Source organism: Lagopus leucura, unplaced genomic scaffold, assembly GCF_019238085.1.
Source record: "Lagopus leucura isolate 7727_CA_CO unplaced genomic scaffold, USGS_WTPT01 Super-Scaffold_100016, whole genome shotgun sequence".
NCBI classification, from domain to species: Eukaryota; Metazoa; Chordata; class Aves; order Galliformes; family Phasianidae; genus Lagopus; species Lagopus leucura.
Genome location: NW_024962270.1, coordinates 6,640,759 through 6,667,430, shown reverse-complemented (window position 1 = coordinate 6,667,430; position 26,672 = coordinate 6,640,759). Strand labels below are relative to the sequence as shown.

The window sequence follows — 26,672 nt, the reverse complement described above, 5'->3', positions numbered from 1 at the left end:
CTGGGTGTAAAATGTGGTGTTCTGGCAATCAGTGCTTCAGAATGTACAGTATATGAATGCTTTAAGTTAATCTCATGAGCCTCAGAGCAGCTGGTCCTTACGACACAATGCACTACTGACATTTCTGGTTAGAAAACCAGGCTTTTTTTTTTTTTTATAAATATATTTTTTTAGTAGTATGTGTGCTACCGGCTCTCTAAGTATGGGGAGCAATCATCGTGTTTTCAAATGGACCATAATGCCTAATTCATTTGCCTAATTATGGCCTCGTCATCGAATGACAGCACAACACCCAGCAGCTCTGTCTGCGTTCAGTCTGCATTCTTCTGTCCATAAGGGCATTTACTGCTTTTGTTGTGCTTTTATAGTCTTAAGAAAGTCATACAGACTTAAAGAAACATCTGTGTAGTAGTTATCTTCCAGAAGGATTTGTAAATACACTGTACAGCCATTGCAGTAGCTGAAATGAATGTAAAGTATGTCCATTAATAACTGATGTTTCTGCTGTTTGCAGCTTCTTTCTTTGGAACTGTTTGTATAATGCTTCTAGCTTGTCAAGCCCAGATGAGTTCATGGCAAAGACCACAGTAAGTCAGAAAGTTGTTTTGTCTCTTTTCATTGGGAAATCTGCACCCATCAGTATGATGGCATTAAACAAATGTGTTATTCTTTTTCTGTTTTTATGGTGTGGGACACCAGGGATGATAAGTAAGTCATTAGACAGTGCCAGTAAAGTTATTATGATAGAATACATTTGACAGTACTATGTCAATGTATTATGGTTTCTCTATGCTGTTATATTAACTGAACGAAGGTTGGATCAACTGCAAGAAAAGAAGCATCCCACTATCCCTTTACTTGTAAAGACTGGTATAGAGAAATCTGTTGCCTCAGAAAAGCATCACATCCCCTAAAACAACCCCCTCCAGTACCGGGTAGATAGAATTTGCTTCCAGCAGTCATGATTTAGAACATTGTATTTATTTAACATATATTGCCAACAGGGTTCTTTCACCATTAAACAGTGTCTATGCTGCATATTATTTGCGAACAGAAGTATGTGTGTGTCTGCAGAAACAGCCTATGATTCCTGAAAAAGAGCAAAGCAAGAACCCTGTGATACACAGCTAGCATCTTCTGACTGCATAAAGCTTTTTGCCTATGATTTTCTTTTAGCACTTCCCCGCTCACCTAACACACTGTGTTGGTTAGACAGCTACATAATTATTTGTACCAAATCAGATGAGAGAATTCCCATAGTCCTGCATGGAGCAAAAAACTGTAAATAGGTCGGTCTGATAATAAAATATACTCTGTGAGCTAAGTTTTTCTATATAAAAATATAATGAGATCTTGATGTTTTCAAACACAGCAAAATAAATAGTTGTGGCTGGTTTGGGGGCTTATAGTGGTGTACCTGAAATATGTTAATTCTGATGTCAGTAACATTCTTCAGAATTGGCATCAGCCCAAATCAAGTCATCTGCTAATTCAATTTCTATGTTTTCTATATCTGGAACAAATGAAGTCATCTTCCTTTGTGGTTTAGTTTTGGACAGGCAGATGTAACATAAGTAACATTTCCCATGACAGTTCTTACCAGGTTTTACTTCATCTTGAACAGGCTGCAGTAGATGAAGTGATAATTTGTGATTCTGTCTGTACTGAAACCAGCCATTCCGTGTGTGTGACTTAGATTTGTATCCCTCTCACTTCTCAATCACAAGCAGATAGGAGAGAAAAAAACACAGCTAATGCTATCACGAGGAAAACAAAAATGTTTCAGAGTTCCTACTTCTGTCTTTTAGATTGCTGAAAGAGTGACTGAAGAACAGATGTTGGGCACATCAGGAAAAACTGAAGTTCTCACCAGCATGGCCTGCCATTCTCTTCTGAGAGAAAAGTAAGTGCATGAAACAGTACGAGAAACATTTGTGCAACAGATGTTAGCAACACGTCACAGACACAGGTACCTCAGTTTGTTACCATTTGTTACAAGACACTGTCTTGCACTGCCTTCATGCTTTCATGTTCTTAATTTCTTCCCTGGCCTTTCTCTCGCTATCAGACCAAACCTTCTACTGAGGCAAAAAAAAAAAAAAAAAGCAGAAAAGAAAGCAATTTTAGATATTTGTTGTAGACTCCTTTAACCAGCTTGGATGGCTGAGGGATTTCTTTCATTCCTAAAAGCAAAGAAACAAGCAGCCTGTTACAAGGTAATATGCATACTCACCGAACTGTCTGCTGTACAAAGAATGCTTCAGTTAACTGTATGCTTATTTTCTCTAACAGTCTCTTAGTGCCTGAGTGAGCCTTCCCCTCCACAAGTGCAATGTGTGTCACCTTTTACAGCAGCTGGCTGTGGAATGGTCAAAGTCATATCACTAAGCTGCAGGCAGTTCTGTCCAGGAAGTGGCAGAAGCCAGAACAGGCATCATTCACTGTTTTCAGTAATCACAAGAGTAGACAATATTGGGAGGGGCTGTTTTTATATTTATGAATGCCAGCAAGCACAGGAAGTTATCAGATACCTAAATAGCAGACATTACAGAATTTCTACCTGAGAATTTTTCTCTAATGTAACTAAGATTGAAGTGAAGTGCTTCTACTTGAGCATCCTGAAAGAGTCAGCATGATAAATACTCATTACTTGAAAGGCACTGTCACATATGTGCTACTGTCAGTATTCTGTTCAGATTCCTATCAGTCAGCATCGCTATTCAGTAATGAATGCAGATAGAAAGATTTGGTTGGCAGAACATAAATGCAGAAAAAATATTTCTCAAGCTTGGAGGAAATTGGCACTTCTTAAACTGGATTTATCAAGTTTATCTTGCGACAAAGTCATTTTGTTTCAGCTGAAACTTGCACCAGTGATAAAGACCTTGGGAAACTTAAAATGCAACCAGTTAATAGTTCTTATTTATTCAGTGATATTGATCTCTTTAAATGCAGCATACACTCACATTTTCCATTATAAAAATGGAAACAATGACTAACTTTTCAAGTAAGCAAGGAAGAGATTTTAGCTTTTTATTACTGTTATTTCTTTATTACTGTGTTAATTCCTTGCTTGCCAGATGTTTTACTTTCAGCCTACTCAGGCTGCTCGTATTGCCTTATTGCCTTAAGTTGCCTTTTCTTGGCTGTGTCCCCCAGAAAGCTATGCTTACATTGCTGTACTTGCTGTGAGCTGGCTGTGCTGATCTTTCTCAAGTCTTTACCTTGTGTTCAGATTTGACACTATCCTGTACCTTGTAACATAAACAGCTTCTGCAGTCCCACTTTCTGTAACTTTAAGTCACTCTTTAAAAAGAAGTCACCACTCTTCTGTGTTTCCTGGATTAGTCACTGCTCTGTCTCTGTGTAAGTTTCAGGAACATGGTGCTTAATCTGTTTTAATAATAGTGCAGAGTAATTAATACTCCTGATTCAGAGGAATGCCATGCACCCAAAGCACACCACCTGTACCTTCCACCTGAGAGCAGAGCGCTGAAGAAGTTCTCAACTCCTCACTACAGATAGTGATGCCCAGAGGACTGCCTCGTGCACCTGGGCAAAGACTGTTAGAGCAACACCACTTCCTTTGTTAAAGGTAATTAAAGGTCAGAAAATAGCAACACTGTTTTATTTATACTCTACCTAGCAATTACTGCCTCCTTGCAACAGACAGTGCAGTTTCTTGACTTGACTCCATTGCCTTGCTCTTTGCAGCATGGCAAAATTAATGTTATTCTTTTCTCTCAGGCATCAGTTTTGGCTCATCATGTCTTTGAAGAAAAATTAAATACTCCATATCTCAGACCCTGTAGTGAATCCCTAGATGAACTTACATGTTTCCATATCTCTCCAGTCCTCTCAATTACAATAGTTTGTGATTTGTTGACGGGTGATGTAACCTTGTAGTCGTCAGACAAAAGACCCAGGATAGGATACTGATTCCTGTACCTGTATTGGAAAGAGTTGCTCAGCTGTAAACTATCAAACCGAAATCTGCACACCTGTATTATCCAGATCACTATCTCTGATCTTGCCCCATAATCCTGTCAGTTAACAATCTCCACATATTCTTACTAGTAACAAAAATGCTAACACTGCAATTTAAATGTCTGTAACATGCTGGCCACCCCTCCGTTTGCGATTACAGTGCGTAGGATTGAATCCTTCCAAATGGTTTTTACTAGGTGGAGCTTTTCCCTTTTGCAAAAGTTGAACAGACATTTGGCATTAAGACGTTTGCAGGAGGTAAGGACATAGTTAATAGAAGTATGCAATGGAAAATGAAGATGTATTTTTAAGAAAGATGAATAACTACATTACTTCTTCGTGATGATAGCTGTTACACCAGGGGACTGACTGCTTGATACTCTGTCATGCTTGAGTCTGAAGAGTTCCTGAGAAAACCAGAAGTGAACATTCAAGTAAAATAAATCATGCTTTCTGATGTACTGGTTCACTGAAGTCACAGCAGAATCCACGCTGAAATTCTTATTGAAGAATGCTCTGAAATAGTATGTATGTCCTTCCAAGAGAAGTGGTGGAGTAACAAACAGTATTATTAATTTTAGCTCAGTGAACGATAATAATAATAATCCTAACCCCAGTTCCTGAACCAGGAGGGTACACGTGACTTCCTGATTAAACTGCTACCTTCAAAGCAAGTGAAGGCTCAAGCATACAATATTCTTAAACAAGAAATGCACTGTTCTGTTTTACCTCTTGCTGCTGTTTAATACAAACATCTTTCTCCTCCAGCATTGCTGTCAGTTCATGCAGCTTTAATTGCAAGTCGCTGTTGTTCCCTTCTTGCCTTGATATATCTTGCTGGAATTGGCACAACTGAGACTGTGAAATACAGGTTGAGAAATAGTTAGTTTGGTGTTTGGTGCTCCTTGCAGGTAACCTTTCTGTATACAGAAAGTGTGCAGTATACAGTAAACTCTGTATGTATTTTGTTGGTTAAAATCACGAACGTCAAAGGACTTTGTTTTTTTCAAATCACAGTTTTATGAGTTTCAGTGCTATCATTAGCGCTGTATAAAATAATTGCAGAACCAAAAGATACGTAAAAAGCATCTGGTAGATCTTTTCTTAATTAAAAAATAACCTGATACCTCCTGTCACAAAAGGTGGCAAGTGCACATATACCAAGTTCATCAACATACCCTGAGACTGCGGATCTCGCGGTCTTTATCCTCTCTCAAGTTATTGATCATCTCTACATAACGGCTGGAGAGTTCATCTGTGGTAGTCTGAACTGTTGGACTGGAGCAGATCTAAAGCAAAAAAGCATTTTTTATTTTTAAGAGATTTCTTTAATATTATTTTCTTCACCAGGCCATCTGCATCTGTGAATAACAGCAGCTGAACAAAGAGCAAGTGAAGGTATTATTTATTACCTGTAGCTTAAGACTCTGGATCTCTTGGTCCAAGGCACGCTTGGAGTATTCCAGTTCCTTTAACTGACAATCCTTTTCTCCTTCGTTGAGTTGAAGAGAAAGAAGCTGTTCTTCCAGAGACCGACACCTGGCAGTACTGTCTCTGAGTCCTTGCTGGAAAGCACAGGAGTGGAATGAATGCATGGTGTTTCTTAGGGGAGTAATAGGATCATCCACACAGCATATAGCCAGGCAGCAATTACTTGGAACACTCAGAAGCCAGCACAGAAGCTGGTTTATGGCTGATAGTAATTATACTGAAACTATATTCTTAGATTTACCTGCTGCTGACGATTATTCTCTCTCAGAGAAGACAACATAGTTTCATATTCTTTTACTTGAGATTCTTTAAAAGCCAAATCCTTCTTAAGTAAGACATTGTCAGTTTCTAGCTTCTGTAAGACAAAAACATTAGCTGTAAATAGCTGCAATTTATCAGTAAGCTTAGTCCTAAGTGTGTTCAAAGCGCAAAATATTTTGTATTAAGTGATAAATACCCAGTTTTCTTGAAACTTGTTTTTTCTTAAACTGCAAAGCTCATTGTTCATTAAAAGCTCATGTGTTCATTACAGCAGCCATGCTCATCATGAGGCTTCATATTGCATGGTAAGCAGTAGTCTCAGAAACTGCTCTTTCAATGTGTCCTAGAAAGACTTTGTTATGTGTAGTTACTAAACTGAATTCAAGAAAAAAAATCCAAAGAGTACTTCACTGCACAGACCCATTTCATGCCAGAGGTGACTGGTAAACCCCCCCTCTCTTCTTCAAACTTTGTATTTTACAAGAGAACACTCTGAAGCTTCCAGTGATGTTAAGTACTGGGGCTGTCCATGAGAAATGTATCTGCTTTCCTAACAGTAACTATCTGGAGCTGTAGAGCTCCAGTTTGCAAAGTGTGATGCTTGTATAACTCAGGATTGCTGAGTTGTTAAAGGTGCCAGCTGACAGCAGCTTTCCTATAGAGTGGGAGATAACACGAGGCAGGAGTTGAGCGCTCCTGCTTCCTAGAAGAGTGCTGTTAAGTAAGGACTCAGTGTTTATAACACAGACAGGGCATGTACAGAAACACAGTTCCAAAACATCTCCATCGATGTAGGCACACACAGATCGTATATACTAATGCAGAGCTAAGTCTAAATCTACTCAGAGCCTTTCTTGATTTAATTTTTTTGGGTTTTTTTGTTTTTTTGGTGTTTTTTTTTTTAGGTTTTGACAAACTGAACACTTGAAAACCACTGCTAGGAAGAAATCTTACCTCATTCACTGTTCACTTGCAAGTCAATGAGTGAACCACCCGTTTTTGTTAAAGCAACTAAGCTTGGACTTCATGAGTTAAATTTCATCATAACGGACTTCTTACTGAGAGAGACCAACAAATGAATGAGGCCGTGGGAACTGAGAAATACAACTTACCCCCAGGTCATCCTGCAAATGGCAGAGCTCTTCACGTAAGTTTTTGAAAGTGGAAAGCACAAGTCTCAAAGATTTATCTGATGTCACTCTCATCTAGGAGGAAAAAAAATAAAATATATATTGTTCTAAGTAGTGAGTTTTGTTTACAAAATGCTTAACTATATATAAAAGCACAGAACTGCTCTACAGCTGAAAATAACTTCTAGAACTACTGTGCACACTGTTCTTTGAAATGCCCACATTTTCTAAGACTTTTTTAGGCACTTTGTTCCTTTTGAATTAATGCCTTGTAACACACAGGCATCGAGTTCGTTAAGTAGGTAGGAAATATGATGAGAAAAAAGCCAAAAGCCATTTATAAATGGACCCAAACCAGAAGTGATACGTTCTATTACCAGATACTGTAAGTGTGCCATGGCGATGAGTGCATTTAGCAGTGTTTTTAGCCAGACCATTTGTAAAGGCAAGTTAGAGAGAGGCAGCATATGTAATTAGTAATTGATACCTGATTCATTGCTCAGTAAGACACGTACTGTTTGCCTTTAGTTTCTAAAGTAAAGCATTAATATACAACACAAATAAAAATACTGAAATTCAGCTTCTTTCATTCCTTGCCAAAAGCCAAAATGGGTTCCAGCAAAACTGCAAGGAAGTTCCAGTAAAACAGTTTAAAATAAACAAGTGAGCAGTGAAATGAACTGCTGCATGGCACCTGAGCCACCTGTGTGATTCCATAGCCTGCAGAGAGAATAAATGGAAAAAGCAGAATAGTGAGCAGTGTTACATACAAATTCCCTGGTATGTTTGTGTACAGCTGCTTCTACTGCTTCAAGTTACTGGAGGCTTCCCCCCATGTTATTTACACACCTGGAGGAGATAACGAATCTGCTGCTTTGTTGCCTCAGACAGTCCTTTGGGAATTAATTCTTCAATATCTTCAGTCTAAGCAAAGGATGAAGAAAGAGACATCTTGATTAAGAATTTTGCCTGGTTGATCATTATGAAGTTTCTTAATTAATTACACAGCTCTGCTATGAAAAACATGTTTAGCACAAGGCAAATAAGAATGAAAATAGATCAAAGCATATCCAGAAAATTTCCAAAGTGTGGCATATAAAAACTGAGATGAAGTGATACATGAAGTTTATATTTAAATCTACACTAAGCTTAAAGTTTATTTTAAAAGCAGCATTCAAAATCGTCCTCTCTTAACAAATAGCACTTAATTCTAAAACAGAGCTCGCAGCAGTTAATGATTATGAGCAAATCTCATGTTTCTAAATATTGAAAAGACTGTCAACAAACAAATGATGACTAAAGTTTTACAGGAGATGCTGACAGCCATGAAGTGGTATTGCTTCATGTAATTTAATCCTAAACAAACATTTCTACCACAAGCATAACGACTTTAAAAAGAAGAAAGGCCCTGATGATTGTATGCATTACACCTGGATTCCCACAAGCGAGCAGTCAGGAAATCTAGAAAGTCATTCTGGCAACTTAAATTCCTCTCATCACAGTGAGAGGCAGGTTTTTTTTTTTACTTCTGCAGTGCACAGCAGTGCATGCTGTGAAGCAGCTGCTTTGTTGGCAAGAGAATAAAACGTCCTTTGCAAAAATGCATACTGAAAATATATGCATTTCTGTACCTTTGTTTTACAATGAAACCATTACTGGTGTAACAGGAAAGACTCAAAATTTGACTCGTACTGCAATAGTAATAATAATAATGCAAATTATTGAAGTTCCTTTCTTTCAGTATTATCACACTTGCAAATGCATACCCAGCAGTAGGTTTCAGGCTCTGAATGCTATTAACAAGCAGAAATCATGAACTAACAAAAGATCAGCATCATTCAATTAAACTGGCTTGGCCTCATTTGCTCCAAGATCCACACCACTCTTACTGCAACTTTTAGAGATCAGCTTTGTAAGAGCCCCCCTGATGCTTACCTGACTCGTAAATTCGATGTCATGGTTCCTGGAAAACAGACAAAATGCAGTGGGCTGATGAACAAAAGACTTTGCAGAACTTCACCACTTGACAGCTACAAAAAGATTATCTGTCTTTGCAGTGCAGAACAAAAAGGGTTCATCATAAGATTAAGAGCCATTAGCCTCCCTGTAAGGCAACAGGCAGTGCGTTGTTAAATATTACTCCTTGTACAGCTGTGTGAGGAGACCGCATTACTAACAGCAGCACAGTCAGCACAGGCCAACTCTCTCTGTTTCTCTGGGCAGTTGTCCCAGTGATGGTTGGTTAACCTGGTTCTTAATTGGTTTGGGTGATGTCTTTACCCAGAACTAAGCTGAAGTTTATTGACATGCATCAGGTGTTTTCTTAGCAGTGCTGGGGTTCTTTGTGATGTTTAAATCCCACTCTTCCCATGCTACAGAGCAGTTACACTCATTTCAGTGAACTTTGAAAGCACCAAGTGAGAGTGAGAGGGGAGTACCAAAGTAACGCTGATTGTGAGGGAAGGATAAGGACATTGTCAAGACTCAATCAACTTGTATCTGTGCTCCCAGCTGTGCATTCCTAGGATTTCTGGAATACCAAAATGTCAGGTGACAGACATAAGGCCAATACCTTCCTCCTATCTTTTCCACATGCTGTAGTAAACAGCTGTACAGGTCGTTGGTCTTGCGGTTCAGTTCAGCAAGGAGCTCACCGAAGTAGCGGCAGTCCAGCTGGTCATTGTTCTCCTGAGAGCAATTGAAGTAACAGATGGTAAGCAAGATGATCATAACCCATTCCCTTCCTTGGGAAGAAAGCTGCATGTGAAAATGCTACCAACGTGATGGAATTTTTTGTTTACTCATACCAATGTGTGATTTGTTTATACTATTCTTTTCCTGGCTATTGTGTGTTCCATGTCTTCTGGTTTTCAGTAAACTATACAGAAGTAAATTCTTCCTTTACAGCAACAAGAAATAGGCTAAGCAATATCTTTTTCAGCAATGTTATCATTCTTATTCTAATACAGAAAGCATAGATAATTAGTAAAACCTCCTTTAATGATCTTTAATGTTTCCATAGCTGTAGTAGTGGGCAGAATGCATATGGACAGCACTGAGAACTTACAGAAAGGCACTCACATAAGCCACCTCCTTCTTTTTTTTTTTTTTTTTTTTTTTTTAAACCCAACAGAATGTTAAAGCATCTTTAACTGAAGATAAAATGTTTACTTACATGAATAATAAAAGTGAAAACAGGCTAAACTGAGTTTAACTAAGTTGTTTTATTGGACTCTTGTCTATGGAAAATTTCCACAGACCAATACAGACATCACCCAGTATGTCAGTCTCACCACCTGTATGTTCAACAGATGCATGGGACAGGACTGCCACATGTGAACCCCCAGCCAAAACAGTGCTACTCACCAACTTCCACATGAAGTTATTTCAGACCCCCACTGAGCAGGTCAGATAGAAAGCAATGCTGAATTGGCCTATGTCCAGTTTATAAAGCACTTTTTACCTACATTTTACTAAAACTGGAAAGAAGCATAAGTCTTGTATTACTCAGCCTTTGTTGTACTAACAGATGAAACCTGACTGAATCAATGAGCAGCACTCTGAGATAAAGAAAGGAAAAAGCACCACAACAAAGCGGCAAGACTTGATGGGTACACTTAAGCACTTTGCTGTTTATACTTACAGAAGGGACATAATGCTTAATTACCACGCTATGATTTTGAGTGTGGACTTTTGAAGAGCAGAAATCAGTAACTTAATCTATCTGTAAAGTTTTGTACTCCATGTCCAAAAGCATATTGTGAGTAGTAAAACATGCAGCAAATGATTCTTACCTGTTCGCAGGTTTGAACTGTCACCCTCCTCACTGCACTTCCTCTGCAGTCATCAGTCACAGAGATGGGCATTACTTCGCAGGGGCTGCCGGTCTGTGTTTGCTGGCACTGCTGTGTGACTGGGGGCTGCTCGGGCTGCTGGCAGGGCTGGATGGCACAGCACTGATCAGACAGCTGTGGAATCTGACACTGGTGGGAAAATTGGTACTGCTTCTCCTAAAACAAAAACAGGAGTGAATTTTCTTTAAGTTGCTGAACACATCTTAGTGAGATGAAAGCATAATAAAAATACGTAAATGAATGAAAGGTGTTTTGGCATCAAAAGACTGTTTCAGGTATTTTAATGATGTTAATAAAATTGCTTTTTCTTACTATTTGAATATGAGTTTGCCTCATGCTATTACACTTCAACACTGTATTTTACCAACTCCTCACATTTTAGCAGCTGCAGATGAAAGCAAAGAAGACACACTTTTCTTAATTGAGCTGTATGCTTTATTGTATTGTTCCACTTAACATGCTCAGGCAATAGGAACCTCCACTATTTAACTTAAAACACACGTGCATCCTGTTCCATTAAGTATTCCAGAGATTAAAGAGCTCCAGTTGAATTACTGAGCGTTTGTTATTTCAGTTAATATAAATGTATTTTCCAGGAAATAACTGATGGCATTTTCCTCTACAAACATTTCAGCAGTTCCAGGATCAGAGTGTACACCATATCACGGACACATCCATCCTGTTTTTATAATCCAAGAAAATGCTGCTGGCAAAATCACCCACCCACCCAAGTAGTTTATGTTCCAGTCTTTGAGAGGTGTTCTCTTCCTCAGCAAGGCAGTTCTCTGGATTAGTTCACATTAGCACAACATTACAATTAGTTCACAAAGCACAACAAATGCTACTTTTCTTGTACTGACTGAATCTTCCTTTGCAATAGATAACAGAAATAACCAACTTACTTGATGGGGATTTAATAGCTCATATTTTCTTATTGTCTTTTCATAGATGACATTATTTCCAGGACTGAAATTGCCCCCTCTAAGAAATGAGGATAATGGCTCCTGTAACAGATTTTAATAAAAAGCACTCAAAAACGTTGGCAGCAAATTCAGAGTTAGCACAACTTTAACCAAACAGTGATGACTTTCTTTTGTGATTCAAAGTGGCACTTTAAGATGGTTTTTTTTGGAGTTACCAATATTTAAGTGTGCATTCATTTCATCCTCTTGAACTCAGATTTATTCTTTTGCAGTATGCACACAGCACATACACAGACTCTCATCTTGCATCTCTATTTCCCTTCACCCCCCATGGTATAATGCCAAATGCACTGTTTTCTCTCACTGCAGAATCCTGCTAGGCAGAAGAAAATGAGCAGGCTGTGTGCCAAAGGTGGACATTACGTCACGTTAGCTAGATTTCATGCAGCTATGAAATTTGTTCACTTTAAATGTTCACCCAGGCACCACTGAGTGACCAATTTGGGTAGGCCTGCTCTGAGAGCTCTGAGAGAACAGAGCCAAATACAGTACTTATCAGACTGCTTCTGAAACTGCTTGGGGTCTCAGGAGTGTGAAGACAGAGCTGCTGGTGCGGCTGCTGCATCTTTCAGCCACGCTGTTCCCCAGCCCAGGTTAAATGCGTACAGCTTGTCATGAAAGGCCGCCTGGTGGGCTGCTTACAACCTCTTCTTGGAAGGAGACAATTGTTGAGCACCCTACCTTCACGATGTTTCTACCCATAACATCCAGACATGAACATCTAATTCCACTCAGGAGTTTGTCACAAAAGAATTAACAAAAAGGCAGAAGGTTTTTCAAAGAGCTTTCTTTAAATCTCTACAAGTTCCTCTGTCACTTTATGAACTATTCTCTTTTCAATTGATCTTCTCCATTTGGAAACAAAGCAACTGTGCTTCCCCCTTAACAACATCCAAAATAAGCAGAAATTATCTGCTAACAATATAATTGAAACATATTAATGGAGACTTAATGCCAAGAGCTGAGAAGCCCAGCTGGCAATTCTGTAGTGCTTTCAGTTCCTAATAGTTCCCTCTCTCCCAGAGGTTTGGACCTTGTGATTTCAAAATATTCAGTGTGGCATTACAAAGGGAAGGAAGTACCTTTCCAAGCTGGGGCAATTTAGGAAGGAAGGGGTACAAAGACTCCAGCAGCAAACAGTTTTCCTACCTGCTCAGGATTCTCTATGATAATCCTTCGAACAGTGCCCTGCAAGGAAGAAAATAAAGATTCAGTGATGGTTGTACTTCAAAATCTTTTATGCTCAGAATTCATCTTACATACACTTATGAATCTGAATATTGCCATCAGCTATAAACATTCTGAGATCCGTTGGCTAATGTCACTTAGCAAAGTTTTAAAGCTAGGGCCATTCCACCCAACAGGAAATGCTATGCCATAGTATGGATTCTCAGAAGTTTGGTTTTTTTCCCTCAATCTCCTATTCATAGGTTAGAGGAAATCGGTCCTTATTTTCTGTAAATGCCAAAAGAACAGGATACAAATGAAAGCTAACATGCTGGGCCGGCACTTCAAGGATCTCATCTCTATTCCATGTAATACTGTCTTTAACCTACAGTCTTACATGTCACATAAGAATGTCAGCTCATGCAAATTCAATGTACTGCTACAAAGAACTTCTTGCTTCACCATGGGAAGAAAATATGTGCTTAGCTTAATCACCAAAATAAAAGTTGCCAACAAACCAGATCCCACTACCAGTGAACCATTATCTCATGAACCAGCGAGTGCAGTTACTTCAAAAAGTGGCATGAAACACTGTAATTAACACCTATAAAGATGCTCACACAGAACATTTGCTCATTTTTGAAGAAAAAACAAATACGCTTTTCTAAATTACAGAAATCCACAAATTGCAGCAGTTTTGTTACTTTTTTACTACAAATTTTTTCTCCTCCTGTGCTGTCTACTCCATCCTGCGGACCAAGAAGAGAAAGTTGACGCATTCTGCTTGAAATCTCCATGTTCAGTTGTTTATCCAAGTGAGCAAAATTCCCATGAATCTCATCTAAGCACTAGGCAATTTGTTAGTCTACAACATGCTGTTTATTCCTCCTCTCAGTGCAGACTTTCAATTTTCCTAACAAATCATTTATTCCCCTAACCTGTGGGCTTGGAAAGTATACACTGCTTTAGTTGAGCCTCAGAGACGTTCTTAAGAGCAACTCCGAAGTAGGTCAGATTTCTAGTTGTGAACTGTTGTGTAAGTTTAGGATGCCTGAAGCAGTTTTCCAAATCTCCCAAGAGTGAATCATAACATCACCAGGGAAGAGAAATCAAAGTAGAGAAGAAATTGTTTCAGCACCAATCACAGTAATTAAGAAATCTCTAAATGATAACTGGTGCAGAAAACTTGGAAAGCTGCTCCTTGGTCCTCCCCCACTCCATGTACCTGAGTTAGGCCTTCGGGGCTGTCATGGATTTGGCTGGGATAAAGTTGCTTGCAGAGGCTCGTATGATGCCATGCTTTGGATTTTTGATCAAAACAGTGACGATGACACACTGCTACTGAGCACTGCTTGCACAGAGCCACAGACATTTCAGCTCCTTGCATAGCTTGCACTGTGCTGCTCCTGGCAGCACAGCTGACCCAAACTGGCCAAAGGGACATTCCATTCCACATGGCACCGTGCTCAGCAGCAAGAGCTGGCGGGAGGGAAGAGAAAGGGGGGACGTTTGGAGCAATGGCATTTGTCTGACCAAGAAACCACTACATGTGAAGCCCTGCTTTCCTGAAGGTGGCTGAAACCACCTGCCTGCCAGTGGGAAGTGGCAAATGAATTCCTTCTGCGTTGCTTGTGCTGGGCTTTCATGTTACCCAACAGTTTCAGCTCCTCACCTTCTCGCTCCTCTCCCACCCCCTGGGGTATGGCTGCAGCAAAGGCAGTACAGGACAAAGCCCCCTGAAATCAGCACAGCTCTGAATCACAACCTGACACTGCAACAAGACCACAAGGGAGCAGGGAGCACATGGCCCCAGTTCTACACCTCACTGACACCTGAAAAGCCAAAATGAAAAGTAAAATACTGAGTAGACAAATGCACACATTAACCAGAACCAAGGCGACCAAGGGTCCTGCTGTATGCCTTGCACAGCCCAGTCTCCTCTTCCGCACAGGAGCACCCACAGCAACACAACTGACATCAAAGGGAAATAGATGCTTGTTCTTTTTCAGCCTTGGCTACCGTGGTGTGGTGTGGCACATGAAAACAAGATGAGCATTGTCTACAAAATGAAAAGGCACATTTTCAATGTGGTGCAAAGCTGTACAAACCTGCCTCATGTAAATGCCACTGCCACAGGACTTTGGAATATGTAACTCATGCTATCCATTTCAGGAAGGATAACTTGTAAATTACTGTACCTAGGCACTTATGTGCTCTCAGAGCAATAAATTCAGAAATCAGAAGACTAGCAAATTTTAAGTTAGAATACATTTTTAATCTTGTAGTATTCAAAAGGACGGTATAAATCACATGCAGAATAACATACAGAACCTAGGTTTGTCTGGATAAAATGACACCTATTTGTAAGGCACCCAACTCTCCCTTCCGGCATGCTCAGATGCAGACATGCTTCCCTCGCCCCGCGGCAGAAGGGCTGTGCCTGCTCCCCTCCCAGACCAGCCCAACAAGCCCAGCCTGCACCAGCCAGGAGGGAACCCCAGCCCCAGGAACGCTGCAGCACAGCGCCAGCCCCAGCCCAGCTCGCTGGGACACAGCCCCAGGCTGCCGCAGACCTCTGCTGTCCCCAAGGGTACATCTGGGGTTCTTCTCCTTAAGCCTCTCCTGGGTTTCCTACAGTGCTCAGAGGTGGGACATCCTGTAACAGAAGGAGGAAGGTGAGCGCTATGCTGGCAGGAGAGCCCAGTGCTGCCATGGATCCCAGTGTCCGGATTGGGTCTGGGATTTGTAAGGATGGGACCGCAGTTCTGGGTTTGCATTTACAAGGGTAACTTCAAAAGGCAAACATCAGCTTTTTTCACAGTGACGTCTGCTTGTCTTTACAATTTTAAGATCTTAAAACAGGTCTTTGATAGATTTATCCAATCACTGTGCGCAAATTTTAGGGGGAAAAGCTATCATTACACTGACCTTTATATCCAACAAGTTTCCCTTCAGCTTCTGACAAACTTGCGATTACGGTCAGAATTCCACCAACGCCAAACCTTTTCTATGTAGCATACTGTCTCGTTAATTACAAACAACCCGGCCATCTAATCAGAACTTCAGAATTACATCTGGCAGCTGAAAGAGGGAGGCCACCTCTGGGGATCGTTGCAGTGAATACAGAGAAATCCTACAACTTAGCTGACACCACAGTAATACAGCACCATCCTCACAATGGGAGGCAAGAGCCCTCCATGCTGCAGCACTGAGCTGACCATGGAAACCTCACGGAGTTCCTCACGAGTGAACTATTGCAAATGCTTTGGGAGCTGTACTCCTACCTACACCAAAAACAGACACCTCACACCAAGAAAATTTATGCTGAGCACTATTTTCCATTTAGTTCAGGCAGATGAGAGCAAATTTGCCTTCAATTACTCCAAATGAAATCTGCCACAGCTGGGAGCGGCACTTGGCTTCTGCATCAAGGATAAAGCAAAGTTAGAACCCAAAAATTGGGAAGAAAACTGACCCCTGAACACTCTGTGACCACAAAAAGCACTACCACACACTTTATGCACATGTTACTTCTCCCTCCCCCCGGCTTATTAGCAGAGTACATAAACTGAACAGGGGATGCCAACCATAAGACTGAATGCTGTGACAGGGTATCAATAGTGATGATATAATCAATCTACAAAAGCTCTCCAAAAGCAAATTAAATATTGCCCAAAGAAAATCCTTTTGCTTATCAGTGATAAGAAGATTAAACTCCAGCATTAGGCTGCCGCTAACTGCGATCTGAGAGTTGAGTTATAATCTCTGCAGGAGGCATGCGATGCTATGCTATTTTGTTCAGGCTATACAGGATCTGCTCAAAGAACAACAGAATCCACTGCAGAAGTGCTCTTCTGGGCACAGCTCTTTACCAAATGTTTTCCCCCAGACTTCTCAGCTGCAGTCAGCACCAGGCACACAGCTGCAGCCTGCTCACAGCCGGCCTCCTCCTCACCCTTCTCTTCCTGCGTAACTTCCTAATAACCTTTATTAGCCATCTGCCCCTTGTGCCATTACAACTGCTACCCACACAAAACCCAATCTGAGCTACGCCCTTTTTTATTGTTAAAGTCTAATCCAGCAAAACACTTCAACAAGAAAACATTTTTCTTAGCATGACTTAAAGGACTCAGAAACTATAACAGATGTTGAAAATTAAACACACCTTGCAGCGCAGAGACAGCACTTGAGTCTGCAATCAGAGGTCGGTGCACCCATCCCAGCAGAGGAAGCCCGAGACTCCGCCGTTTGCTCTGAGGAACGTTACCTTACCCGAAGACAACCCGCACCGCGCAGCCCAGAACACCGCGTCCCACCGCAGCGCCGTCAGCGCGGCGCTCCCCGGCTCCCAGCGGCCGCCGTGCCCCGCAGGGGTGGCAGCCGTTCTCCGCAGGGCGCTGAGGGCCGGGCCGGGGGCGGCGGTGTGAGGGACGGCTGTGGGCTCCAGGAGGGCGGGAGCGGCCCAGAGCCCGCACCGGGCGTCACGGCGGGGCACCGCTCTGCTGACGGGCAAAATGGGTACAGCAGAAAAAGTTACCTGGAAGTTTGTGGGGTTTTGTGTTTTCGTGGTTGTTTAAGTACATTGGAGTTACCAAACAGGAACCAAATGCAAAACTGATGCAAACGAAAAAAAAGAAACGTAAAGGAAAGCGCACCGGCGCTTAAAGCGCGTTTCTTGCAGGCGCCGGCCGGCTCCTCCCACCCCGGCAGCCCCCGGTGCCGCTCCCGCTGCGGGCCAGGCGGGCCCCGGGGCAGCCCTCCGAGGCGCGCGTTTTCTAAAGGAGCTTCGGCGGAACGGCCGAGCGTATCTGGAGGCTACGGACCGCGCAGCCGCCTCTCCCCGCTCGGGGAAGCCGCGCCTCCCGGCACTGCCGCGGAGACAAAGGGCACGGCCGAGGGGCGGCTCCGAGGCGCTTGGCCCCGCTCCGCGCAGACGGCGGCCGCCACCCGAGCCCGTACCTGCGGCGGCGGCTGGCAGCCGGCGCTGAGCTGCTGGTGGCCGTGCGAGCGCTCCAGCGGCGAGGAGGCGCGGGACGAGCAGGACGCGCCGACCCGCCGGCAGCCGGGACCGTAGGTCCGCACCCGGTCGAACGCCGGGCCGCCCTCCTGGCGCTGCGGAGCCGGCGGCTCGAAGCAGGGCGGCGGGAGCGGCGGCTCGGGGCGGGCGGGCGGCTCGAGGCACGGCGGCGGCTCCGGGCACGGCGGCGGCTCGCGGCACGGCGGCGGCTCGCGGCAGGGCCGGCGGGCGGCAGGCAGCGTGCTGTAGTGCTGCTGGCGCCGGTAGTAGTGCTGGTGCTGCTGGTGCTGCTGCTGAAGGTGCGGGGGCAGCGCGAGGGGCTGCAGCTGCTGCTGGCCCCCCAGCATCCCGGCCGCGCGGGCCGCGCTCCGGGAGCGGCGGCTCGAGGCTCAGCGGGGCGGCGAATGCGGGCGGGCGGTGGGGCAGGGCGGCGATTAGTACCTGCGGGAGGGCCGCGCCTAGGGCGGGCCGCACCTGCACCCGCGGCTGCCTCCCCCTCGCGGGGCGGGCGATGCGCCGCGGCGGCCTCGGGGAGCGCGGGGCTGCAGGCACAGCGCCGTGCCGGAGCCTATCTCGTAGAGAAACGTGGAGTAAAGTAAAGGAGGGGGCTGCTTATTTTCACCCGTGTTCTTAACCTTACGAAGCTCGTCCGTAAGAGACAAGGTTGGAAACTTACCCAAACTGTCGCTCTGTATAGAAAAGTGTGAACTCGGGTTAGTTTCTCAACGCAGCACTTTTTAGTTTGGGCTCCTGTATTGCATTACCCGAGTCAGGCAAGCCCTATCCAAGAATGTAACTTTGTTCTGCGTGGTAACGTTGTAATAACATAATTATATAATATTGTGTAATAAATACAATCCTTAATAATAAATCTTAGGTTCTTAATTTTGTCAGTTTTCCCCGCGTGCCTCCTGCGCTTTCAGGTCACTCAGCACAGCCACATAATGGCAGAAGACCCTTGACAACAGAGCATTACTCTGTGTGGCATGGCAGTGACATCTGGAAAAATATTCATCAAAAAATAAACTTTCCCTTAATCCTCCATTGTTAAACCCAAGCAGACATCCATTTTATCTAGGAGAGTATTTAAAACCAAAGACACTTGTAGTAAGTTCTGTCCTGCTGGTTTCAAAGGTGCTGTATGCCAGAAGAAATGACTTACCCAGACAGAAGAGAAATACACATTTTCTCTTAAAACCTCATTCTCGGTTCACCAGGTTAAAAAAAACATTCTTCTGACATAACAATTAAAAAAAATCTCACAGAAAGTAATAGCATATGGTTACAACAGCCTGGTCTCTGTTTCTACACAAACCATTAGAAATTGCTTTATGCTTCAGTAGGAAACCACAGAAACTACAGTAATACTCCTCCAGGAAAAACAAGAGCTGTGTAATGTATCACGTAGAAAACAATTAGTTACCCAGCTCAGGAAACATTGCCAGCCTGCAGTATACTTCCCTGTTTAATAAAGAGTGGCTTGGAAATTTCTTACAAGGGTCAGCAGAAAGAAAGGCCCAAGTCATCCTATTGTAATGGAAATAAAAAATAACTTCCGGAAGAGTTTGTAGATGTGGCAAGGATCATTGCAGTCATAAATCATAACAGTAAGTAATTCATGCAGGGTAATCTGTACCAGTTAATGAGAGCCTCAAAGTGCATGGATTTTAATCTGACAAAAGTTTTGTATACATCAAAAATGATGTTCCATTCTATATCACAATTATCTGTTAAAGGAGTTCTGTTCCCACTCTGATAACTGTGGTGAGAAGGAATAAAACTGTGTTTTGATAAAATAGGAGAGAGAAATACTTGTCTGGGAAGAGGCCTGTAGAACACATCATATCTCGTTGTCTACACTTAAATTATTATTTTTTTCTTTGTAGGGCAACAGATATCTAAACAACATGGGGTCAGGAAACTGAAAGGCTTGAGAAGAGAGGGTTAAGAAGCCAGCAAAATGGCAGGGAGCTGCAAACAGCCATAACTTGATGAGGCCAGAGATAAAAATCTGCTTTCAAGCGTAAGGGAAAGCTTGAGAGACTGAAGAGGAAGTTACAAGCAGTAGTAAGTAGAGGCTTTGGTTTTCTGATCCTTCCTTTGAAGGAAGCACTGGAGGCTTGGTGGAAGGTGCCTGTCTGCAGACACTGATCCAGATAGCTGGTGTAACACTTCCCTCTTACAACTTAACACTCAGAACTTATTTTCAACTTTGAGTATTTCATTAGCACAGCATAGAACCATAGGTTTTCCAAGGTTGGAAAAGACATTCAATATCTTCTAGACCAACTGTCCACCTACCACCAATATTTCCCCACTAAACCATGTTCCTTAGTACAAACCTACACGTCTCTTGAACACTTCCAGGGACAGTGACTCAAGCACCTCCCTGGGCAGCCCATTGCAGTGTCTGAACACGCTTTCCAAGAAGAAATCCTTCCTAACATCCAACTGAACTTCCCCAGCACAACTTGAGGCCATTCCCTCTAGTACTGCTGCTAATTACATGGGAAGAGAGGCTGGCTCCCACCTCATCACAACCTCCCTTCAGAGAGCTATAAAGACGTATAATGTCTCTCCTGAACCTCCTCTTCTCCAGACTAAACAAACACCCTTTCCTCAGCTGCTCCTCACAAGACCTGTGCTCCAGATCCCTCACCAGGTTCACTGCCCTTCTCTGGATATGCTCTTGTAGTGTCAGATCTCAAACTCATGTTTTCTCATTAGTCCAATCTCACATATAAGGACTTGTCTGATACTCACCTTGAATACAGGTAAACTCCTTGCACCCACTAAGTCCTCTGGAAAGAACATTCAGCAGATCTTCCCCCTCGCATTGAGAACCTCCTTCTGAATTTGACTCCTATTTCCACAGGCTCTGGTTCTTCCATATAACTTCATAGCTTCGAACTTGAGCCCTCTCTTCCAGGCTAGAAAAAAAAAAAAAAAGGCAACAAAAACCTTCAATCTTCTTCATACAGATGTCATTCCATATCTTGGATGATCTGTGCTCTTCTCTCTTCCGTAGTATTCCAAAAGTGGTAAAATCATGGATTTCAACAATGGTGCAGCGATGTTTGTTCTTTTGTTCTGCTTCTTTCTTAATAGCTTCTAATGTTTCACTTGCTTTTTTTGACTGCCGCTAAGCAGTTATCTGCCACAAAGTCTTGCACTAGAGCAGTAATAAGCAATTCTTTGGGGTCCATCACTTTACATGTTCCATGTCAGCATTCCTGTAATCCACAACAACTGTATCCACTGTACTCTATGTAGAAACGTATTTTAACAAGGGACCTTGCAGCACATAGATAGCAAGACAGGATCTGGAATGGTTCAAACATTATTTCAGAATTTTACACCTCTTCATACATTACAGTGCTTCAGTGGTAAGACAGTTCAGCAAGAAGGTTAAACAGAGCTTAGGCTATGTTTTAAAGGCTGTCACAGTGCTGGCAGTAACTAATGATCAGACTGTAAAATGAACTGTTGCAAGACTGAGGGAAAACTCATTAATTTTTCTTGTAAAAAAATTACGTGGTATCAATTACAGCTTCATGTTTATACATTTCAAAAAGAACATAAAGTCATTTGAATATACAAACAAAAACAGACTTAAAAATTGAATCTAATGATTAGGAGCTAGAACGATTTATCATCCAGAATTATCATAAACATGCAAATATAGCCCTTCTACTTCTGCTGTACCAGCACGTGAAAAATAATCTTCATACTATGGTAAAACTGTAAGCAGAAAAACAAACAAAAAATTCAGCACAGAATCACTTTGTTTTATAAAGACGCTGTTTTTGTGATGGCTGTCAGTATCTTCAGCAGCTCAAAAGCCCAAGAGATTGTATTTCATTCCATGAAAGGAAATAATGCAATACTGTACTTAGCCGTAAGCAGAAGTTATTCTTTTGTTCCAACCATCTTCCTGTTTAAATTGTTGAGGTTATTTAATAGCCAATTTGCTTTGTTTCAGGTAATTAATACTATGCATGAGATTGGTGATCAAACCAAAAAAACACGCTGAGCAACATTTCTCCTATCCATTAAAGACTTTATTCAGCATGCTGAAGAGTGGCTGCCTCATTTTAATGAAACACCGTCAGTCATCGTTTACCACATATGACTGCAATACTAACTTAGGAATAAAACAGGGTCTGCTAAGTACAGAACTGTATCCTTATTTAAGCCTTCATACACAGTAATTATCAAAAGATGATGGTAAGTGTATGTCAGGAATGCTGCAAAAGCCCACTGATATCCGTATTACATGATCAATTTTAATTTATAGTTCTGCAATGCTCTAAAAAAACTGATAATGGAAAAGGGCCTGCAGTCATATGGAACACAGCAAGGTAACAGTTGATCTATGGAGCAGAATACATTAAAGGAAAGATATTAACGTTCATTATGACCAAAGAGCAGGAAATGAGTTTAATTCCAAAACAGTACTTTGCATTTCCCACTCCTGGACAGACTGCCTAAGGAACAATCCTCATTAATAAAGGAGATAAAGGAGTTGAGATTGTGACACACTTTAAAATAAATGTTAGTACCCGGGATTCCAGGGAGAACAAGATTGGGGTCTGGGTGTTTGTTTATTTATCTTTGTTTTTACTTGGACCTATCTAAAAATATGTCATAAGAAAAGCTGGTCTGTCTTTAAAAATCAGAAATCATTAAGCAAATAACAGAAGAACATCTGGAATTTGTTCAAAAAAAAAGTTCAAAGTTTGTATAAAACTACTAAAAGCAAGGGAATACCTTCTCAATATGGGATGTATATTTTAAAAAGATGACTGCTTTTCCACCCAGTAACCTATGAAAAAGAAATTATGGTTTAAGTTGCACTTCATTTCAGACGCACAATTATGTCCACATTTTTCAATTGCTACAAAATTTCTATGGCCAGGTATGAAGGATGATGGGAATTTAAAACTACAAGTGTAATTAATAGAAAGTTCTATGGACAATGCATGTCACTGCAATGTAGAGATTAGAACACTATCTAAAGAGCTCTGGCAACCTGCTCACAGAAACTGGAAGAGGGACAGCTCCTCCTGCTTCATACTACCATGACCGCACTTCTAGTATGGAAACAAGCTAATGGAAATACATGTGATTTGTCTCCATGTTGTGGCCTACACATCCTTTCCTTTACACCATATTGTTTGGCTAAATATATCTTTTAAATTATGATTTGAAAGCATATATCCTTTTATTATGAGATTTCAACTTCTATCCTTGGAGCAACCTACAAACGTTGCTATATTCCTGTATCATACCTGAAATTTTAACTTTTTCTGTGAGTACTGAATTTATGCTCTTTTGTCTGTATGTAATACGGAAAATTTGCCTGGTTACAGGTACGTTTACCAATCCTTTGGTTTTGCTTTTTAAAACATTATTATTTAAAAGCAAACCATTCTGCAGAATTTCACTACCTGACATTATTCAATTCAAGCCCTTCCGTTATGTCTGTCTATGAGAAATCTTAAATTTCTAATCTGTCTCTTACTGGGCAAGCAAACAAACGAGAAACAAACTTGATGGCACTTTATTTTCCACAGACCTGTAGTTGCTTCTCTAAGATTTCAGAAGCAGAGCTCATGACAATCCTCCCACATCTGTTTCATCAGCTGATTAAAATGTAGATCTCCTACAAGGTAAAACATTTTTGGATGATGGGCGTTACTCAAACCAACTCCTTAGTAAGGGAACAACTTTATGCAAGATCAGCAAGTTGGCAGCATAAACATGAAACAGTTCTTTTAAGCAGGACTTGATATTTTGTTTTTGAGAGTTTTAATTTAATGACTTCTATTACACGTTCAAGCATAAATGTTTTTGTCACGTTTAAAACTTATTTGCAGTACAGACTTAATCTAGATGAAGAAAGATTTCAAAGATTTCAGATAGGAACCTTGTATAGAGCGACAAATATTTGGTTTTCTGATTGTGTTGTGGTGTGTACTGGAATGCAATGAAGGGTGACTTTTTTTTTGTAAATTTCATTTCATTCTTTAAAAAAAAAAAAAAAAAAAAAAAGATTATTTTGCTGGCAGAGATTGAATGTGCCATTACATCTAGCTATATAACTGCTTCTAATTACATTTCAAGCTGGAGAAGTAAAAATAAAACATTTGAGTAAAATGTATATTTTAATTTCTCAGTTTGAAAGGTTATATTTCTAAGTCAGAACTGTTGAGGATTCTTGAGGAAGGCATTTTCATTTTGACCCAATTCCACTAACTGTTGTTCTCAGACTTGTTTCACTCATGCCAACTGTAAACACAGCAGCTGGCCAATCTATTTTGCCCTTCTACTCAACCACAAAACAATAATTAATTGTGCTAAATTACAGCTAAGCCTATGCCATGCTAGTAAAAACAGTCAAAACAGTCATTCTCTGTCCCAAGCAAATATTCTTTACCTAGTGTTAGAAATAGGCTCTGGGAAGCAAAAACATTAATCCTGCAACTCTTTTTACTTCAGTATCTCACTCTTAATTATACACAGTGTGACTCAGAAAATGGAAGTTGAAAGTGAATGATCAATGACTGGTGCATGAGAAAAATGAACAGAGCATTCCTGATGGAACAGCAGGAATTCTGCCATCCATTTCTATTAGAATAGAAAACAAGTGTGCAAGCCAATTCTCTGAAAAGATTACTAGCTTTAGAATCTGAAACATCACACTGATCTGCCAAATTATTTAGCTTTAACATTTCAGGAATCAGGTATGCACACAGCAGGGTAACACACAACTCACCATTCGGGTAAGTATTGTAATTCTGACCAAGCAAATATTTTCTAATCTTAAGTCTCTCACTGTGATTACTCTTTTTACAACTTCTGTAAATTTTGTTCCAGATCAGAGGTTCAAAAGTATCATGCAAAATAATATTTTGGTTCTACAGGTGCAGCCCTTCCCATATGCCTTCTCTAGACATCCACATTCATTCAGGCTGTAGATGATGTTCTCAAATAACTTACTGTGATACGGAGATTTATTCTCTCCCTGTGAATAATGTGATACTTTGCACCTTCCTCCAAGTGAGGTCTTTTCATACTTATCCCATATAGGATGACAGAATGAGAGCAAAGTTCATTGAACAGTGAGAGATTAAAGAACCTCAGCTTTCACTAACTGCCTCCCGGTTCTCCACTTAAAGAAGCTTAACAGTCATCCTGTCATCCCAAGGTGATGGTTACTCTGTGCAAGCAGCACTCTAAAGAGGTACCCTGCTGTGGAACACTGATGATTTACATAGGTATGTAAGTTTACATGTGCACAGTAACAGAAATACATGCTGTTATTTAAATCTACATTAGCTGTGGTTTTCATGGTTACATCAGAGTCTACACTTTTCAGCAAAATATTTTTCTATCACATCTAAGTATTACTAGATTCTGTTTTCTACATTAATCTATTCACATGTAGGTAGTACTTGAGCTTTCCCGCTCTACCTTCTATTGTTTGGCTCAAAAGTAAGTTGTTCTTGTGCAACTATTTTCATTTGTGCAGAGATGTCCTTACCTGAGAAGCTACTGAAGGTAATTAATTTGAGAAACTTCTACTTCTTTTATAAGAGAGACATTGGTCATCCATGCTTATTTACATTACCTGAGAAACAAGACATTTTATTTTAAGATAATCATATTGGGAAAGTTTTCTCAAATGAAAATAGAAAGATAAATAAATAAGTTGTGGCAAGTATATTTGAGTTCTTTGTCTGAGTGTGTGGTCTGTGTCATACCTTCATTGATTTATCAGCTATTCTTTTCAGCCATTAAAGGTACTGGTAAAATTCCCACCTCAAGAAGTCATAACCATTTTAATTAAATCAGAAAAGATGTCTCTCCCATTCCCAGCATCCCAACCACTCTGTCAGGAAGATAATCCACAAAGTAGAATGAAACCATGTCACAGCAAAGAACATGGCTAAACTCAGCTCAGTGTAGTAGAAAGAGATGTGATTGCAGATAGTTAGAATGAAGTACACAAAATACTAATTCTGTGGTCAGTGCAATTTAAACTATCACCTCCAGAGCTCTTAACTTAATAACTGCCTTATTATCTCTTAATTGCGAGTTGGCTGATAATGCAGCTGATCAATTATAGGAGGTAATCATCATCAGCCTTTCATAAATGACCCATCAGTTATCCATCTATCCACCTACCACACTTTCTCAGAGACATGGCTGATCTGTATGCACCCCGTCTGCAGTTTTATGAATCAAGAAGAGTACTGGAAAATCACCAACTATCAATAATAAGTTTTTATAATGACAGGAGCAGAAGAAATAGAATGTCCTTTAGGCAGGAGCGACTAGTTTAAACCAGTTCTGCAGGAAGCTTCAAGAGTGCTCATGTGTGACTAGAAAAGAATAGGAACCAAAGCTTGATATAAGGCACGTAATGAGTAATGGGTACAATCAGCTTCTATACACCCACAAGGTATCTAAATTTATAAAATATACACACCATTGGATAAAATTTAAACGTATTTCCCATTATTGAAGTATAGTAGCCAATCTGCTACAACACAGGACCATATTGAGATTGAGTAGACCATTCTGTTTGTTAGAAACTTACCAGAATGTGCTGGTATTTATATCTCATAAAAGCTGTTCAGTAAACACAGTACAAAGACCTCTGATATCACGGAATGCATAAACGCATGCAGAGAATTTCATTCCAAGATTTCGGACAGGAGGGAGCTATCTCTGTCAAATGAGTTTAACTACCCTTCCCCTGGCTCTGTGAGATTAA

At 41.1% G+C, this 26,672-nt stretch overlaps 2 protein-coding genes across 12 annotated transcripts in view; one reads left to right on the top strand and one right to left on the bottom strand.

The window, feature by feature from the left end:
- The window catches only part of ZNF711 (zinc finger protein 711), a 38,085-nt gene extending 28,086 nt beyond the window's left edge, over positions 1–9,999 (top strand). For 7 of the 8 annotated variants that reach the window (XM_042876358.1, XM_042876363.1, XM_042876359.1 and 4 more), the window contains 3 exons: positions 515–587; positions 1,809–1,903; positions 6,645–9,999. The gene's annotated coding sequence lies outside the window, so the exon portion shown is untranslated. The remainder of the gene's footprint in view (positions 1–514; positions 588–1,808; positions 1,904–6,644) is intronic. The other variant, XM_042876360.1, reaches the window with a different exon arrangement.
- Positions 843–25,452, bottom strand: POF1B (POF1B actin binding protein). 4 transcript variants are annotated; one of them, XM_042876369.1, is made up of 16 exons: positions 25,437–25,452; positions 23,469–23,555; positions 20,654–20,820; positions 12,856–12,894; positions 11,626–11,727; positions 10,664–10,879; positions 9,442–9,557; positions 8,805–8,832; positions 7,719–7,793; positions 6,852–6,944; positions 5,720–5,833; positions 5,400–5,552; positions 5,166–5,276; positions 4,717–4,845; positions 4,321–4,394; positions 2,196–3,948 (listed from the first exon to the last, which is right to left on the bottom strand). In XM_042876369.1, the coding sequence occupies exons 3-16, from the start codon at positions 20,702–20,704 to the stop codon at positions 3,765–3,767; spliced, it is 1,485 nt and encodes a 494-aa protein (XP_042732303.1). In that variant the 5' UTR covers positions 20,705–20,820; positions 23,469–23,555; positions 25,437–25,452; the 3' UTR covers positions 2,196–3,764. The 4 variants fall into 4 exon arrangements, with proteins under 4 accessions (XP_042732301.1, XP_042732300.1, XP_042732303.1 ...); XM_042876368.1 differs by lacking the exon at positions 25,437–25,452 and adding an exon at positions 22,661–22,715; XM_042876367.1 differs by lacking the exons at positions 20,654–20,820; positions 23,469–23,555; positions 25,437–25,452 and adding exons at positions 843–2,183; positions 17,833–18,237 and having other exon boundaries at positions 3,834–3,948.
- Between the last annotated feature and the right edge of the window lie 1,220 nt (positions 25,453–26,672).

Coding starts and splice junctions, on each gene's coding strand:
- POF1B (XM_042876366.1), bottom strand. CDS start 18,237: ATGCTGGGGGGCCAGCAGCAGCTGCAGCCCCTCGCGCTGCCCCCGCAC. Junction 5,834..6,851: donor ATTTGCAGGATGACCTGGGG/GTAAGTTGTATT, acceptor TTTGTCTTACAG/AAGCTAGAAACTGACAATGT. Junction 5,277..5,399: donor TCCAGAGTCTTAAGCTACAG/GTAATAAATAAT, acceptor TTTTTGCTTTAG/ATCTGCTCCAGTCCAACAGT.